General features: G+C 40.6%; 1 protein-coding gene across 5 annotated transcripts in view; it reads left to right on the forward strand.

Annotated features, from left to right (window-relative positions):
• The window catches only part of SERAC1 (serine active site containing 1), a 57591-nt gene that overhangs the window by 12289 nt on the left and 25803 nt on the right, over window positions 1-19499 (forward strand). For 2 of the 5 annotated variants that reach the window (XM_059176656.1, XM_059176657.1), the window contains 8 exons: window positions 1459-1568; window positions 2391-2482; window positions 4955-4991; window positions 7714-7850; window positions 9001-9090; window positions 10395-10526; window positions 12728-12849; window positions 13891-14019. In XM_059176656.1, coding sequence (XP_059032639.1) covers window positions 2392-2482; window positions 4955-4991; window positions 7714-7850; window positions 9001-9090; window positions 10395-10526; window positions 12728-12849; window positions 13891-14019 — 738 coding nt within the window. In that variant the 5' untranslated portion in view covers window positions 1459-1568; window position 2391. Of the gene's footprint in view, window positions 1-1458; window positions 1569-1784; window positions 2044-2390; window positions 2483-4954; window positions 4992-7713; window positions 7851-9000; window positions 9091-10394; window positions 10527-12727; window positions 12850-13890; window positions 14020-19499 lie in introns of those variants that run through there. The other 3 variants (XM_059176658.1, XM_059176655.1, XM_059176659.1) reach the window with 3 other exon arrangements.

Below are 19499 nucleotides of genomic sequence, written 5' to 3' on the forward strand. Positions count from 1 at the left end.
CTAGATAGCTTTCATTTTAGCACCTAATTTGGTATTTGTGTGTGTGTGTGTGTGTGTGTGTGTGTGTGTTTTAAAGAGCCCCCTCACCCACCTTGAATAAATGTTAAGCCCCTTGATATCTGGATAGGTCTTTGCTTGTAGGTAAGGGGACAGAGGTTGAGGGGTTTCCTAGTTTTAACTTTCTCAGTCAAATAAAAGACAAGATCATTTGAGAGGATGGACTTAGGGAGAAGGCTTAGAAGGGTTTGTGCACAGGTCATTTAGAGCAGTCTTTGTGGGGGTGGGGAGAGAGCTGATTGAGAACAGCAGAAATGAGTCTGAGAGCCCACTGCCAATTTGTCTTTTATTCTCCCTGAACCACTCCCTAACCCCTCTCCCCGCCTCCTCCACCCCTTCCCTGCACCCCATTTTGGCTGTCAGTGTAGGAACAAAGAAAGCACATATTTCAGGTTAGGGTTGCAGGCTACTAGAAAGAGGAAGGGTCTAGGGGTGCCTGGGTGATGTAGTCAGTTGAAGCATCCGACTCTTGGTTTCTGCTCAGGTCTGATTTCAGGGTCATGGCATCAGGCTCCGTGCTCAATGTGGAGTCTGCTTAAGTTTCTCTCTCTAAAATAAATAAATAAATAAATCTTAAAAAGGAAAAAAAAAAAGGGGGGGGTGTGGTACTGTTGAGGAAGGATGCAGAGAGTGATGTGTAGGGAGGGAAGAACAGCCTTCCCTCCCTGGGATACTGGCTGCACACTCCCAGACAAGTGAGGGAGGGAAGGTTTGTTGGAGCTGGAGAGCAGAGAAACCATCAACACTCTGAGGGGATGGAGGGAGAATCAGCGATGGAGCAGTTTATTCTGGAGAGAGTAGCAAGGGGCAGTGATGTCGTCTGAGGAAACCAAGAAGGAAATAGGATGAGGACATATTGCCAGTAGACCTAGCTTTATTCCGAGGATTTAGTAGGAAGGAAGCCTGCTGGGGTGGTGGTGGTGGTAGGGTAGTATGTAAGTTAACACTGAAGTTTTTTAGGCCAGAGAAGTAATAGCAAAGAGTATCTGTATAATGTTTTGTAGTTGATTGCTTTTGTAGTGTCAGGATTAAAAGAAGCAATAGGTAGTTTTGCTTGGCATTTTTGTTTTCCTTAAATTGTCATGTAGTAATGAAATTGCAAATCTGTATACAAACTCAAAGTAGTTTATGTTGCATTCTTCCCTGGTTTCATGAGCATCTACTTCATTGCAGTCTTTACAACATTTTTACAATATCCTTATGTCTCATGGAGAAGTCGTAGCAACCCATTAAACAAGTGATAAAATAAGAAACAATGACCTTTAAAATAGTGACCTTTAAAGTTTACCCCTGCCAAAACGAGTTTGCTTAGTCATTAATTGATGTGCTGTAATTACAAGAAAAAATGTAAAAGCTTTTTATTTTGTGTTCTGTCTTTCTCTCTCTCTCTGTTTTTTTTAGTAGGCACCACGCCTAACGTGGAGCCTAACTCAGGGCTTGAACTCCCGACCCTGAGATCAAGACCTGAGCTGAGATCAAGAGCCGGATGCTTAACTGACTGAGCCACCCAGGTGACCCTATTTTGTGCTGTCTCTAACAGATATTTCTTACATGTATATATGTATATATATATATATATATATATATATATATATATATATTTCCCCCTTATCCGTATAAAGCTAGAACTTTTGTTGAACCAAAAGACCTTTCCTCACATGAATCCCTCAATGCGCTTTTCTTCTTTACCTTTATAGCAAAAACAAAAGAAAGAAGTCTTTTCCAAAGACAGTCTGATACAATTCTAGAATACTGAGTTGTTCTAGAAACCGTTGCATCATATTTCAATCATCATTACTCAGTCGATGAAGTTAGTTGAGCCAGAGTTCTCCTCCTCTGATAGGATGCCAACAGTGAATAAAGATTTTAAACCGTGCTGGGTACCATCCTGAGGGAGCTGGAGGAGGGCTAAATACTTCCATGGGTTCTAAGTATGTCTTCCATTTTGAGCGCCTTTCATTTCAGTAGGGCCTTCAGTCATCCACGGTAAATATAAATATCTATTTTTGTATGCATATATATATTTTAAAAGATATTGAAAAAATTTAAAATTCTGTATTGACATTCTGATTAATAATTGGTGTTTTTCTGCTTCGTAACAATCATTGTTCACAGTTGGACTCAGTTTGAAGAATTATCAAAGTACTAACAAAACACTATTCTAGCATGTCTTTTTTAAGGATGGAATTTCTTTTTTAATGGAAAAGTTTTTTTCCTGGTCTTGAAAAATCTAACTCTGTGGGCAATCCACTGTGATTGTGACATGTTCTTATAGTTAAATGTTTTTAATTCACTCTCAAGTTAAATTTGTTTTAATTGTTCTAAATACACAGAATGTCCCTGGCTGCTTATTGTATCATCTGTTGCAGAAGAATAGGAACCTTAACTCCTCCGCCCAAAAGTACCACATACCGGAGAGATATCAGTGAGTACAGCTGAAACAGTATTTCTTAAAGAAACTTTGCTAGAATGGTGGCTGAGTTTTCCACGTGGCCCCCTCATAAATTTACTTAATCCATGATAAATCTCATATTTGTTTCGGTCTTTTCTATACCATTGGTGTACCCCAAATTTGTAGGACCAGCGCCACGAATACTCCTTTTTCTGGGGAATCTTTTTCCTCCTGTTTTTTGTCCAATTCAGGCTCATCCTTTCAAACTCAAGTATCACTACACTCTCATTATTAAGTTTCTGCAAAACAAGGAGGCAGGCACAGGTATTAGGTTCTGGGATTTCAGCAGTGAGCAGAAATGTTGTGCTTGTCCAGTGGGAGGTTGGGATCTAGAGCTGGTCTGCTATCTTTATTTGTAAATCTTCATTTACCTTATTTATTATTGATCTTTATTTGTAAAAGAGAAGATAGGCCTAGATCACCTTTCATTCATTTGGCAAGTTAATTATTTACTATCTGCTGTGTGCCAGGTACCATTCTAGGCCCTGAGGATACAATATGGATTAAGACAAAGTCCCTGTTTTCATGGAGTTTCTGTTGTTCAAGATAAATCTTTTTTTTTTTTTTAGGATAGATCCTTTTCATGTAGAAAATTCTATGATTTTGTATTTTAAATATAAAAAGGGGTTGGGACATAGAAAGGAGCTTTTTTCTCTCATCATTCTTAAAGAATGAAGAGCAGTGAACTTAGGATGAGAGAGTAGTGAATTTAGTTAGGAGAAAGGCTATGAGACTGTATTCTGTTCCCAGCACCCAGTGAAAAAGAAACATAGCAAGCAGTAGAGAGGGAAATAAGCTACTCCTGGGGCCCCACAGGGTTGGTGGGGTTTGGGGGTGGGAAGGACACCATCTTAGAATGAAAAATAAGCTAGAGAGTCCCACAGTCAGTAAGCTCTGGCACAACTTCTGATCTCATCCCTTCACACCTCCTCGAACTGTATCCTTCCCAATTCTGGAACCACTACTAAGGTCTCAGAGTTTGGGAGGAATGTCCATCTCCCTTGCCTGATGTCTAGAGAAGTTGATTGAGTTGAGTTTCTTATCCCTCTGTAGGGAGGATAAATGTGTTCTCAGTAGCCGTAAGTTGAAACTCTGACGATGGGCTGCCTCTACACATCCAGTAAGTTAAAAGTCACGTAGGTTTTGCAGGCAGGTAGCAGGACCTGATGCTTACGGGTAATGTATCTGTAAAGGTTGTGTTCAGGTCATGTAATAGAAACTTGCCTGCAGTGGCTTAAATTAGTAAAGTTCTCATTTTTTTTATTTAACAGGGAGTTAAGATAGAGACAATTTAGAGCAGGAACCACAGTTTAGCAATCCTCCTGTCTTCCTGCTCCATGATGTTTATTGTCCTCATGGTCCCAAGATGGTTGCTGAATCTCTAGACATCAAGAAGGCAGAAAGGCCAAAAGTCATCTTATGAAGCTTTGTCTTTTTATTTGGGGAGGGATCTCTACTTACAGACCTCTGTCTATATCTGATGGGCTACACCTGTGTTGCATGGCCCACCATAGCTGCAAGAGTTGGGGATTCGAATATTTTTAGATAGTAATTAAGTTGTGTTAGTAAGGATTAAGGGGCTTATGTGTATTGAAAAAGCAGCTAGCTGTGTCTTCCACTAGGATGTATATATATTTTTAAAGATTTTACTTATTTAACAGAGACACAGTGAGAAGGGGAACACAAGCAGGGGGAGTGGGAGAGGAGAAGTAGGCTTCCCACTGAGCAGGGAGCCCAGTGTGGGGCTCAATCCCAGGACCCTGGGATTGTGACCTGAGTTGAAGACAGATGCTTAATGACTGAGCCACCCGGGCGCCCCAGAATATATTTTTTTATATTAAAACTAAAGTTTTCCAAGTTCCAAACAAAAAGTTATTTTAAGTAAACTTATAGAATGTAACCAGTATTTTTAATGGGGCTGTATACATAAGGCACTGAAACACCAACTGCAAAGTAGTTACTTTGGGAAAAGTCATTTTGTGTCCCTGCTTCGCAAACATGATCCCCCAGTATGATCCCAGTGGCAATAGAATTGTCCCCATTCCCTTATTTAATTGGTTGTGACATAGGAGCCAGAAGGCATGTTAGCTTCATGTCAGTCACATTCAGTGGAAGCGCTGTAGGCCTGGTAACATCCCGGGTGCGGTAGCACTGGAGTCTCCACTGGTTTGCTGGGGATGACAGAGTGAGACACTCAAGAGAAGGAGAACAGTAGGAAGTGAGAATGAGTATGAAATACAGAGTATATTTTTGTACCCAGTGCTTGTTGGTTCCTTTGTCTATCTGGGGACAGGAAGCCTTGTGTTGATAGTAATCATATTCCGGGAAAAATATCAGTAACTTCTTACCCAATTATATAATACAGGTGGAGACACTGTTGCCTATTTCCTGTCACATTTTAAAAATGAAATCCATCACATTGACTTTTTTTCTTTCTTTTTGAAGGAAATGTAATAAAGTTTACTGGATCACTTATTTTAGGGTAAGTGTCAACTATGAAATGTTCATTGGCTTCTTTGTGCTATTTGAAATCCCAGTGGAAGTGGTTTACAGTAGCATGGGGTGGCAAATAGGTATAGATTTTGGAATTAGGCGGATTAATCACTGGTTTTACCACTTCAGTGTCATCTCGATCCAGTTACTGAACTGGCTGAGAGGTGTCCTATCTTTGGTGCAAGGGTACAGTGAGGATTCGGCCCACCAGGCACTGTTGCTCTGAGAAGAGCACCGGACTCCATACGGGGCAGGGGCTCACTAATTCGCTTTCCCATATCTAAAATCACATCTTGTGTTAGGTTCTAACGTGGGTCAGAGAGGTGAAAATTGACTGTAGCGAAAATTATTTTGGAAAACCCCTTAAATCACCATAGAGCTCTCATGAAAGAAGATTGAGGCTGGCCGAGAAAACCAGCAGTTTGATACCTTTCATCTCATGCTCTTCAGAGGCGCACGCCTAATGAATGGAGTGACCTTCTTTCCCTTTTTTGGAAGGGGGTGTACATGTTAATGTGTGTCTAATACGAGTCCGCTGTATTTGTTAATACTCTTTTTCACTATTATACATATAACATCATATGTATATACACACATACATACACAACTTTGAGATGCTCAAATGTTATAGGAGATGCACTTGGCATTTTATTCAAATATATACATTTCTCCATGATACTAATACAAGACAAAACACAGTTAGATGACTTTTCCCTTTAAATCATTCCAGGCAAAAGATATAGTCATGTACTTTGTCTGTTTCACAATTATATTCAGGAATCTAATGAAAATTAATCACATAATTTCCAGTAAAGAATTTTGTCTTTCATGGAAAGCACAATAAAAATATTGAATGCATTTGCTCTTTTTAGGTGCTCCGATCTCTCAGAGATTTTTTAAAAAAATTTATTTATTTTAGAGAGAGACAGAGACAGAGCACAAGCAGGGGGAGAGGCAGAGGGAGAGGGAAAAGCAGACTCCCCACTGATCTGGGAACCTGACATGGGACTCGATCCCAGGACTTGGAGAGCATGACCCATGCAAAGGCAGATGCTTAGCCGTCTGAGCCACGCCGGCAGCCTGAGGAGAGGATTCTTTAGAGCTTTCTGTTTCTGTGGTTCTGGCCAGTGTCTGTCCCTTCTGTCTCACCTGCTTTAACTTTGGGGTGTAAATCCAAGGTCAGGAGAATATATGGTATATTCTTAGTGTAACTGATGTTACACTAAGACACTGAATCCAGACAGTGCAGCCTTTGTGGATTTAGGGAGTGTGTATGTCAGTCTGATCAGGAAAAAAAAAAAAAAAAAAAACCACCTTCATTTTGGGTACATAGCAAAGAACATTGTATTTCACAACTAAAAATTGACTTTAGGCATAGCTCTTAGGAGAAATATGTTGGTGATGGGAGTACAGATTGGCTTTGAACTTTTTAGAGAAGGAGTTTGGCAGTACCTAATCAAGTTGAAGAGTATGTATACTGTCAGAAGGTCTGTGACTCTCCTTCTTAGATGAGTATCCCAGAGCAACATATACACATGTGTACAGTGTAGATGCGTAAGGTGTGTAACGGGATTATTTGTAACAGACTCAAACCAGAAAGTCCCCCCCGAATGCCCTTCTGTGGTAGCATGGGTAAGCTGTGGTATAGCCATCCCATCACCGAGTCACATACCATATGAAAATATAAATGTATGAACTCCTGACACAGCAGCCCCATGAACGAATGTCACAGAGCAGAAGAATATGTAGTGTCCCTCCATCCCGATGAAGCCCACAGACAGACCAAATAAGCTCTGTTGTTTAAGGATGCATGTATAGATGGCAAAGTATAAAGTGAAACAAGGACATTATTGTAATAAAAGTCGAAGTAGTAACTAGCTATAGAGATGAGCAAGTGGGTCAGAATGAGGGACGGGCACACTGTGGGCTTCTGGGGTACTGTTTATACCTTTTGCCTGGATATTGTAATTATTATTATTTTTTATTTTAAAAGATTTTATCTGTCTATTTGATAGAGATCACAAGTAGGCAGAGAGGCAGGCAGAGAGAGAGGGGGAAGCAGGCTCCCCGCTGAGCAGAGAGCCTGATGCGGGGCTCGATCCCAAGACCCTGGGATCATGACCTGAGCCGAAGGCAGAGGCTTTAACCCACTGAGCCACCCAGACGCCCCTGTCATTATTATTATTAAGTGGACACATTTGTGCTTGCATTTATATGAATGTATATAGAATCTGTTATATGCATACATACTCTTATATTATGTATGTGTATATATTGTTTCCCAACAAAGAGAATGAAAAATTCCACAACAGAAAGCTTATTAAAAAAGACTGGCTCAATCAATAGGGTATATGTTGAGGAAATTTCTCTTCGTCATGGGATGCAAATCGCTAGTGTATATAAAACTTCTCGTTCCGAAAGCATGATTTCACTCAGTGTTTACTAAGCACTTATTTTTCCCATCCTTTTTTTGGGAAATTCTGCCCTTCAGCCTTTTTTCACCACTCGCAGGAAATACTATTCTCAACCCATAGGTTCAAGAGCTCGGCTGTTGTACAGGTCGAGCCATTCAGTTTCTGTGGTGCTCAGTAATCTGAGGAGCTCTGTAACCAATATCATGCTGTTACTCTGTCATGTAAAGAAAAAAAAAAGTGGCTCTTGTGTTACCTTTAGATCACATATTTATGATGAATTTTTTGTTTCTTTTGTAGCGGTTCTTTATTTCTTACCTATGAAGTTTGGGCCCTGAAGAAATCTTTGACGTTAGATACTCAAGTAGTAGAAAGAGAAAAAATGAAGTCCTATATATATGTGGACTCCGTTTCTTTAGATGACAGAGAAAATTATGGTAAGTTTATGGTAAAGTAATCCCATTTCTGTGAAAAGTGGGAGCTACTTATTAACTTTTAAAATGACTATTAAAAACACAATATTAGCAAGGTAGGTTTAGCTCATTCTAGCAGTCAACAAATCTTATGAGAACCAAATTCCTAAAGAAGTAGTTGAAGACCAAATTTTGGACTTCCATATTTAACGCAGGTTTGCAACTCTCCCTCGCCGACTGTTTTGATCTAAACTTGGAATTCCATTCCTAGTGGAGGTCAGGTCAGAGGCTGGCCTTCAGTTCGCCAAGTAGAGAAACATGATTTTGTCACTTAGCTCTGTTATATTCTTGGCCTCAAGGGATTTATTCATGCCTACTAAAATCATGACATGGATTCATAAATCTGAATGTCATCTTATTAAAGAGAGAAAAAAGAGTTTGTCACGGAGGCTGGAAAACTTGTCTTTACTAGTCCGAACGTTCCTCTTCTCTGTATTTAGGTCACAGGGAAACCTAATTAGTAACCATACGGTTGCCTCTTGAACATGAACTTTTAGAGCAGAGGCCTATCTTTTCATCAAAGTATGTGTAGCTTGGTGAGTCACTACCCTTGACGTACAGCTGCCTGTTCCTATAGAGTTGACCAGATTAACCTTGCCTGTTACATTATATTCTCTGAGTGCGGCAGATTTCACTCTTTCCTTCCTACAGCTGTATAAATCACCATCTGTCCTATTAGTATTTATTGTCTCATCTAGTGTGTTACAATTTCAATTACACAGATAATTTTTACAGTTTACATTTTATTCATATAGCAAAGCTTCATCTCCATAGTAGGACATCTCCATAGTTAGGCATTTCCAAATTTCAGTTTGGGAAGGGCTGTTGTTCCTGAATATAGCTGATCTTATGTCGCATCTGAGAATTTGTTAGCTTTAGTTCGTGTTTTTGTTTTTGTTTAGTTTTTAACCTTTTTCCAGACTTGGAGAGCAGTCTTCTTTTGGGATCTAGAGCTCTGTGTTCACATAATGGTTTTTGTTGTTTTGATAGTGACCCTAAAAAAATATTTTATATTTTTTTAAAAAATTTAGAGCTTATACATTTTTCTTTAAAGTAGGGAAGTGTAGCATTAAGAGTATATACTTGGTTTTATCTTAATTTGTAATCGTCTTAGGAATCACCTACCAGGCAAGAAAAGAGCTTCACAAAGCAGTAAGAAAAGTATTGGCAACATCAGCCAAGATACTGCGCGGCCCATTTGCTGGTAAGTATCAAATATTTAACTTGCAGTGTTTATCAGTGATCTGAAAGTCATCTAATGATCAACTTGAGGTCTTTTTTTCTTATCCCGTTTCTTATACTGACATTTTTTATAGCTATGGAAAATTGAGTGACATTATTTTCTTGGGCTATATTTAATTTTAAGGGTGATTTTAATTTTGTTGCCTTGGACAGTCTTCTTCTTTCCACTTTGTGGATGTATTATTGTTAGATAATTGTAAATAAATATTGACACTAAATACAACTTTTTCTCTTAAGTGCTTTAAAATTTTAAATTTGTTAGAAAATCACTCCATACTTTCTCATAATGAGAATATTGCATCAATAATATAGATTTTACAAAAAATCTACAATTGGAGCTAGATATGGAAGAGCTTACTTGATCTCTTTAAAAAGTTGCCATCATGAAAAAGAAAGGTGAGAAATTTTTCAAGAATTAAAAGATACTAAAGAGACTTAATCAAATCCTGGTTTTAAAGAACAGCACTGAGGTATATTTTGAACACTTGGAGGAATTTGAATACGGAGTTAGACTGGATTTTAGATGGTTTTGGAAGGTTTTCATTAATGTATGTGGGTGTTGTCATGGCATCGTGAGTATATTGGAGAAGGCAGGCTTATTCTTAGGAGTGGCGGGTTGACTAAGAAAGGATCAAATGTTCCATCTGCAACTTCCTTTCACATGTTTTAGAGAAAAAATACACATCCATATAGATTAAGCAAATATGGAAACATGAAATTTATTAAATATTGTTGTAAACATATGGATGTTAATGTATTATTCTTTTAATTCTTCCATATGTTCAATATTTTTCACAGTGAAAAGTTTTTTTTTTAAGATTATTTATTTATTTATTTGTCAGAGAGAGAGAGAGAGAGAGTACAGGCAGGCAGAGAGGCAGGCAGAGGCAGGGGGAGCCTGATGTGGAACTCGATCCCAGGACACTGGGATCATGACCTGGGCCGAAGGCAGCCACTTAACCAACTGAGCCACGCAGGCGTCCCACAGTGAAAAGTTTTTTAAGGAAAAAGAGCAGCAACAAAAAAGAGATGAGGTTGTGAAGGCAACGTAGTATATAAAACTAAAGCACATGATAATCTACAAAATAAATATTAACAAAATAATACGACAGAACTAGAACAAACCTATCACTATTAGTGCCTGGAAATGGAATTCAGTCTTATTGTAGATGTCAAGTGCTTACAGCTTATCATCCCAAGTAAGTGGGAGGACATGTTTTAACTGTTCACACTGTTTATGTTGTCTTCTTTTTTCTTTTCGCAAAGACCCCTTTAGTACAGTTGATGTCGAGGATCACGAGTGTGCAGTGTGGCTGCTCCTGAGGAAGAGCCAGTCGGGGGACAGAGCCGCGCGGCTGCAGGCCGTGCAGGAAATGTCGGAGACCCATCACTGGCACGGTAACACGGCCCTCCGAGCCCCTGCTGCGCCGCCTGCTTGCTTCTCTACGCTGATACCGGGGGATGGAAAGGAGATATCAGGGAAGGAAAATGATTCAGGAAATCTGAATATGAAAATTCTAAAGAAGAAACTCCATGGATAGAGAAAGTAGAAAACTGCTGGCCTGGTAGCCAGATGTGTTTGATAGGAACAGGCTCAAAATTGAGGAAGATGTATTTGTGTAACTTTCTACCAGAACGAAGTTTTATCTGATTAGAGAAACTCTTGGTGCTGATAGTGATAGCCTTATTCTATATTTGCATTTTCTTTTGGTTCAGGTTTAACAAAATCGATTTTAATTGCTTGCCACACCATAGAGTTATACTTGTTTTCACTTCAGCAAGTTACTTTGCTTTAAGACTGAGTCAAATGTACCTGATTCGTGTGTGTGTATTATTTTTAAAGGAAGATTTAAAATATTTAATTATATTTAAAAATTGCGAGTAAAAGTACATGAGCAAGAGTTCAGATCTGCTCTGATTATAGTACAGGGACTAAAGTATACTCTATCAGTAGAGTCATCTTATAAAATGGGTCATATTTTATAAGAGTCATCTTATAAAATATTTTCAGAGTAAAGTATCAGCACAAGATCTTTGCCTCCATACAAGTTGAATTGATTGGTGGCTATAATTACAGTAACTTATATTTTTTTAATTTTTATTTTTTAAAGACATATTGTTTAAAAGTTTATTTTTTTGACACAGAGAGAGAGGACACAAGCAGTGGGATCAGCAGAGGGAGAGGGAGAAGCAGGCTCACCTTGAGCAGGGAAACCGATATGAGACTCTATCCCAGGACCCTGGGATCATAACCTGAGCCGAAGGCAGATGTCCAACCAACTGAGCCACCCAGGTGCCTCTAATTACAATAACTTATAATATATTATATATTTATATATATATATAATATTAAATAACTTATAAGCTTCTTCACTGTGAGTGAAGACTTAGAATAAAAATCTTTTTAAAAATGTAGGGGTGCTTGCGTGGCTCAGTCAGTTAAGCATCTGCCTTTAACTCAAGTCATGTTCTCAGGGTCCTAGAATCGAGCCCTGCATAGGGTTCCCTGCTCAGCGGGGAGTCTGCTTCTTTCTCTCCCTTTCCCCCTCTTCCCCCAGCCCCTGCTTGTGCACACACTGTCTCTCAAAATAAATAAATAAAATCTTTTAAAAAGTCTACCTTCCAGGACTCCATTTCAGACTTACTATATCAGAAGAATCAGAGTTGGAGCCCAGGCACATAGATTTTGGGGAAGTTCCCCACTTGATCTTAAAGAACTTACCCAGGTTATGAACTGGGTTTGTATTAAAATAATGTCTGCTTCAGTGGTTGTAATTTTGTTTTCAATCATAGCTTAGTCCATTTGGGCTGCTGTAACAATACTGTCGACTGGGTGGCTTATAAACAATAGAAATTTATTTATTACAGTTCTGTAGGCTGGTAAGTCCCAAGGTCATTGTGCCAGCAGACTTGATATCTGGTGAAGACCTGCTTCCTCATTCACAGATGACCAGCTTTTCACTGTGTGTCCTCATGTGGCAGAGGGGACAAGGGATCTCTCTGGGTTTCTTTTATAAGGACAGTAATCCCAGTCATGGGGGCTTCCAAGGGTTCCCACCTCCAAATACCATGACATCGGGAAATTTCAACTTATGAATGGGGATGGGGACACATTCAGAGCAATACATAAAGGCTGGACTGGTTAAATCATGAAGGTTCAAACGAAGCACGACCATCTAGAACCTCAGATTACTCATGGACATGACGGGATGCAAAGCACCACACCGTACCAGTGACATAGATCTCAGTGCAACCTCAGGTTTTTTAAGTAGTGATCAAAACAGTTAAAACACTAGAATTACTACAAAGAAAAGGAGAAGCAGTTCAGCCGGTTCTGACCTATCAGTTTTCGCATTTGAAGTTCAGTTCTTCGAAAAGATTAGACCGCAATATCCCTATATATGTGTTGAGGAGAATTGTGACATCAGGCGTGGAAATGTTGGCTATCTGGGTTACCGGTGGGTGAATGCAGTTGTAATTATGGAAAGAGACTTGGGAAATTTTGAATCGCAAACTTGTAGTCTAAAAATTAAATGTGCATTTAATTCTTAAAACAATTATAAGCTAATTTGGGTGCTAACAACATACTTTTACAATAGATTACCAGTACAGGATAATTGCTCAAGCCTGTGATCTGAGAACTCTCATTGGTTTGGCCCGAAGCAAAGAGAGTGATCCTCGCTTTTTTCTCCCACCACCTCCCTTGCCATCTTTAAAAGAAGTAAGTAAATAAAATAGTCTAGTGAGTGAAAAATAGATTAATATGTCATCTTCACTTTGGGTGCAAAGTAACCAATCAAAAAATAGTCTGTCGGCTACTTTTCACAAGCAGGTAAACTAGATGTTAACCGGAAATTGTAGTTCCTATACAAAGATTACTTGATTTACCAGGAGATGTTGTTTCTCTTGTGTTATTTTCCCCATTTGGGCGTTGTGAGTCTCTGTACACCAGTGGGGAACTTCATAGCCAATCAGCATCAGTGAATTAGTTCTAATATTGAACTAAACAATGGACTAGTTCTAATATTGCTCTAGATCAGTTTTTCTCAACAGTACTGACATTTTGGGCCTAATAATTCTTTGTTGTGGAAGGTTGTTCTGTACATTGTAGGATGTCTAGCAGTATCCCTGGTCTACTCACTGGATGCCAGTAGCAATCCCCTCAGTTGTAACAACCTAAACTATCTCCAGACACTGCTGACTGTTTCCTGGGGGTGCAGAAAGCCTCCAGAGAACCACCACCTGTAGGTATTAATATATCACTCTGCATAGGTTTTTAACTAACCACCACATATAGATGTTAATGCGTTAGCCCACATACATACTAATTATTAACCGCTAATAGGTATTAGAGCATGCTTCTTCAGCACCTTTCTAAGGCTTTCCTAGAAAAGGAAATCTGAAAACTTGCAATCAGTTGTTGAAAAATAGAAAAATGGATATGCTAGATGTAAGTTATTAGAGAAAATCAGATAGTAATGAGTTCTGGATTTAAAGAAGCAAGATTTAGGTAGAAAGAGTGTAATAATCCATTTTGAGCCAAGAGCTAAACTTTGCCTTAGGGCTCTCAGACTGAGGCAGCAGACAGAAGTGCAGAACTCAGAATTAAGAGATTCACTATGTGCTTAGGTGGGCCACAGTTTTCAAGACTAAAAGCTCTCCTTTATCCCTGCTCTTTTGTTTTGGCATTGATTCTTCGGTACTTTTGTTGTGCCCAGTTATGGAGCTTAATTATGAAGACTTTCTTTTCCTTTTATGACAGGATTCTTCCATTGAAGAAGAGCTCAGACAGTTGCTGGCTTCTCTACCTCAAACGGAGCTAGATGAGTGTATCCAGTATTTTACATCTTTGGCTCTGAGTGAAAGCAGTCAAAGTCTGGCAGCTCAGAAGGTTAGCTCATTTCTTCATTCAGTAAATATTTTGGTGTGCCTACTCACCCTTTCTAGGATACTGTGCCAGGGGCTAGCACGTAGAACGTTAAAATAGTCACCAACCAGGAACAGAATAAACGTGTTGGCTCCTGGTTGTGTGCCAGGCCCTGTCAGCGATGGTGGGGAGACGAGTAAATAAACAAAATCCCAGAAGGTGTGAGAGAGATTATAGGTCACTCTGAGAGCCCTTCACTCTGCTTAGGAAGTCAAGTCTGAAGTCACATCTGGAAGAATGAATAGATACTAATTTACAAGATTTTAATTATCATCTACATGCTACTCATGGGTATCTCTGATCCTACACTCTAACCCAAGCACTAGATTTGAATCTTCAACTTCCTGCTGGTTGTCTCTGCGCGGATGTCTAATCGATGTCCCAAACTCAACTTGTAGAGCCCACCCTTTTTCTGCTAAGCTTTCCTTCCTTTCACCTTTCCATCTGGGTAAATGGCATGGCATCCAGCAGCCCCCCAGTTGCTCGAGCTAACGGCTGGGAGCTCCTGTTCTTCCTTCCTTCCACATTCAGCCCGTTTGCAGTTCCTGTGAGCTGTCGCTTCAAGTACAGCCCGAGTCCGTCTGCCTCCTGGTCTGTGCTGTAACCACTCCCCCGGCTGCCATCACACCTTTCTCATGCTGTCCTGTTCATTCATCCCGGCTCTGTTCTTGCTGTCGCTTTTAAGATAATTTCAAAGTCTCTTTCAGAGTCTTTTATTTTAGTTTACTGAGGTGTTAATTACCATTTGGGGCAGCATTGGCCCTCTTGTATTAGATCGCGGGTTGACATGGGTTATGTATTTTTACTGTGAATTTGTCTTTCGCCGAACAGATTACTTTCTGTGGGAGTCTCGAGCATCCTGGATTGTAAATCTGCCCTCCCAGAGCAGCCGTTGTGTTTACGTCCATCGGATAGTAAACACTGAACTAGTTTGATATTCATTCCCTGGTTTGGGATTCCTGTGGCACATGGGGAGTGTAAATTCAGACACACCTGTGGATGGTATAGTCTTCAGGTTGATTTCTCATCCAGAGCCCCAAGCCGAAACAGACTCTTCTCACTGCTTTCATGAGCTGGTGGGCAGAGTTTTCTAGACTCTCTTAGAGAGAGGGCAAGCTTTCCAGGACTTTGCCTTTCTATAGGTATCTCAGGTTTAATTCCCATTGAATGTGAGACCCAAAATCACATCTCTTGCTCTGAACAACTGGTAAAGTCCCGTCCAAGGAGCCTGCCGGCATTTTACAGTAGCTGCCCTGTGCTCACCGCTTCTGTTGAAGATCCTGCTTTTAGTCTGTCCCCTGAGGACTTGCCTTTATTTCTTCTCTTGGCTGTGCCTTAAAATAGCTTGTATTATATTTCATTAGATAGTTCTAGATGTTTGTAGTGGGAGGGATTCATTAGAAGCCACATTCAGCATCGTGCTGGATCCAGAAAGCTTTCTTATCACATCTCCATCACCTCAGACACCATAGCAAGCTCCTAACATGTCTCTCCAGTTGTACAGCTTCCCAGCAGCCAGAGTGATTTAAAAAAAAAAAAAAAAAGGACATAAATTCAATCCACTCATGCTCCTGCATTAAGCCTTTCAAATGGCTTCCCATTACATGCTACATCTGAGTCCTTTACTTTTTGTGATCAAGGCATGGACTGGCCACTCTTTATCAGACTGGCTTCCCTTGGAATGGCGATGAAATTGATAGGCACCAGTTACAGGATGGAGTTTGCATAGTGGCAGATGATGTGCGAACAAGGACACCAGACACAGTCAGAAGGGCATAGGCCAGCATGCCCAGCTGTACGTGCCGTCTTGTCAGAGCTCTCCCAGTGCTCCAGAGGGTCCTTCACACCTTTGGAGGAAGACCGCCTTCGCTCGTGAAAGCCATTCTGATTGAGGGTTTACGTTCTTTCATGTCTTTCACCTCTTTGGTTAGGTTTATTTGGCAAGGAAGAAGGAAAACTTTCATTATTTGCAGATGACGTGATATTTTGTATAGATAACCCAAAAGACTCCACTAAAAAATTGCCAGAACTGATACACGAATTCAGTAAAGTTGCAGGATACAAAATCAACTTACAGAAATCTGTCACATTTTTATGTAACCAGTAATGAAGCAGCAGAAAGAGAAATCAGTCAGTCTCGTTTATAATTACACCAAAACAATAAGATACCTGGGAATAAACTTAAACAAAGAGGTGAATGCCTTTAAAAAAAGACAAAAGTAGCACATCTTTTTTTTTTTTTTTTTTTAAGATTTTACTTATTTATTTGACAGACAGAGATTACAAGTAGGCAGAGAGGCAGGCAGAGAGAGAGAGAGGGACGAAGCAGGCTTCTCGCCGAGCAGAGAGCCGGATGTGGGGCTCGATCCCAGGACCCTGGGATCATGACCTGAGCCGAAGGCAGAGGCTTTAACCCACTGAGCCACCCAGGCGTCCCAAGTAGCGCGTCTTTAATTAAACATTAAAAACACATTTAGCTTAGTTTCAGTTCTGAGGCCCCATCTCATGAGACCAATAAATAACTCTATTTTAGTTCTCATCTCCCCCCTCCCCGCCCCTGCCGATTTAGTCAGGCTTCTCAGATTTTTTTTACTTACCATGAAGTTGTGAGTGAAGAGAGAGATAGGAGGGTTGTCCATCTGGTTTTTAGAGATCTGCCAAAGCTGCCTTGTAGTCTCCAGGCACCTTTCAAGGGGCGGGCGGTACGCTGCTTCTGTACAGAGCTACCTCCTCGGAAGGCTACTCGGCCTGGGCAGATAACCGACAGCTGTCTGGTTTTAGAGCCGGGCTTCCTCACCTTTGTATACCATGGACCCCCCTTCTGGTGATTTAGTGAAGTCATTTCTAGATGCGTAAAATGCAGTATGTAGGGTTACAAAGGAAACCGATAATATTAAAATACTCTTACCAAAAATAATACATGTAGTTCTTTTTGATGAATTAAATAACATTACATTTAAAACAAAGTTGAAGTTTACTTTTAAAATATTTTAACTTTTAATTTTGAAGTAATTTCAAACTTTAAGAATTGTAGCAATAATACATTTCACTAAGATATACCAATTGTTACTATTTTGCCCCATTTGTTTTCTGACCCCCCATTTACTCCCCATCTCTCTGTGGGTATATTTTATTTGTCTGTTCACACACATTTACTGTCTTCCTCCCTGAACCATTTGAGAGTTAGACATAGCAGTGATGTCCTTTTGCCTCTAAAGACTTAAGTATGTATTTCCTGACAACATGGACATTCTGAGATATGAGCACAGTACAGATATCAAACTCAGAAAATTAACAGGGAGGGCGCCTGGGTGGCTCAGTGGGTTAAGCCCCTGCCTTCGGCTCTTGTCATAGCTTCAGGGTCTTGGGGTCAAGCCCACAGGGAGCCTGCTTCCCCCTCTCTCTCTGCCTGCCTCTCTGCCTACTTGTGATCTCTCTCTCTGTCAAATAAATAAAATCTTTGTAAAAAATCAACACTGAGAATACTGTGCTCTACTACAGACTCCATGGTTGAATTTTGCCGAGTATCCCAGTAATTCTTTCACAGCAGCTTGTTGTTTTTGTTTTCAGTCTGATCTGTGTCTAAGGATGAAACATCACACCTGATGGTCATGTCTCCTTTTATCTGGAAAAATGCTTCAGCCTTTCTTAGTCTTCATGTCATTGACATTTCTGAAGACTACAGAGTAGCAGTTTGCGGAGTGTCCTCAGTTCAATGTGTCGCACGTGTCCTCAGGATTAGAGTCCGCTTCTGCATTTATTGTGGGAACAGGGCAGAGGTGACCTGTGTCCTTCCCACTCTGCTGCCACATCCAGAAACACAGGAGACCAGCTGGTCCCCTTGTTGCTGATGTTAACTTGCCAGGTTTCTCTGCTTTGATGCTAATACATGTTTTGTTTATGATTATAGGATCTGAGGGGAGAGGGGACATTTGAGGCTATTAGTCTATCCCGTGCCTCTTCAGACTTTCAGACGATGGTTTCAGTATCCTTTGAATAAATTGTGCCTGATAATGGTTATTCTTGGATGGTTGCAAAATGGTGATCTCCCCCTGCCCAACTCAGACAATCCGCCTTTACTTCTGTCTACTGTAAGGAGAAGCTTTCCTTCCTCCATCCTTCCTGACACATGGATCCTGGGGCTCCCGGATTAGTATTTATTCACTAGATTATAACCCAGAACTACTTTGCATATTGATGCTCAGTGTCACAGGTTTGGTATGGGAACTCCTTCAGGTTGCCTCCCATGTGTTTTGAAATTGTCTCCATTATATTTTGAGTATCTCCTTATTGTCTGGCATTAGAAAACAGTCTAGGCTCCATCTTAAACTTTCTGTGCTCCAGCTCTGGAGTCAGCCGAATCTTCAGGAAGCCTTGGTTCCTTCCAGGCCAGTGGTTGTTGGAAACCAACTTTTGGGTGTAAGCTCGCTTGTTGCTGCAAGTGTTGCTTTTAGACTCTTTCAGGGACATTGGGAAAAATTGCGATTTCTCGTGGTTCGATTCAATATGTAAATTTTGATTTTTAAAGCCATCAGTGTATATGCTGTTGTTGTTTGGTTGAATAATAATGTTAAACTGAGGACTAGTCTGTCCATGTATGGGTCTCAGATAACTGCTGGTGGGTGGACACTATATGGCAGTGTCCTGTCTGGGCCACCAGTATGAGCGTGGGCAGTTGGCATCAAAGGAATGAAGATCGTGACGTTACTCTCGGAAAGCTGCAGCCGATGAGATGGGACAGGAAAACATCTGTGCTCTCGGTTGCTGGCAGAGCCACACAGATTGTTACTGTTGATACAGTTTACTGTCTGTGTTTTTAATTGAATGCCATGCAAAATTTCCGTGACATGTCAGGAATAAAGACATAACATTTTCCCCTCCAAGCATATGCCCTCCCTACCCTACCCTGAATTCTGTCTGCCCGAGGCTTAAGGAGGACCCTGGGTCAACAATTGCTGTTTTAGAATGATCACCATTTCTAAGCACAGTGGGTTTGCACACATTGCAGAGTTCTGAGGTTGTGAATTTTTATGCAGAAACACCAGAGATTAGCTTTTGCACACATCAAAACAAAGGGACCCACAATTAGAAGCTGTATCAAGACTGTCTCTGCCCCCCCACGCCCCACCCCTGGCAGTGATCTGCCATCCCCCCTTTTGTTCCTTCTGCTCATTAGGAGAGCTGGGTCACAGAGAGCAAAAGCACTTCCCAGCTTTCCTGTCCCCTCCTTATGGCTACACCCTTGGCAGCCTTCCGCTGTCCACCCAGGGAATTTGCTGACTACAGTTCTGCTGGGCATTTGGGGGACAGGGAGGGGCGGTCCTTGGCCTTCCACCACCCCAGATGTTACCATCAAGAGCATTCCTTCTTTGGTGTCAGGATCCAGCTCTCAGTCTCGTTTTGTTTTTGTTACTGTCTAGATACTTCCAATCAGTCAGCTTGTC

The sequence above is a fragment of the Mustela lutreola genome, chromosome 6, assembly GCF_030435805.1.
Source record: "Mustela lutreola isolate mMusLut2 chromosome 6, mMusLut2.pri, whole genome shotgun sequence".
Classification (NCBI taxonomy): Eukaryota; Metazoa; Chordata; class Mammalia; order Carnivora; family Mustelidae; genus Mustela; species Mustela lutreola.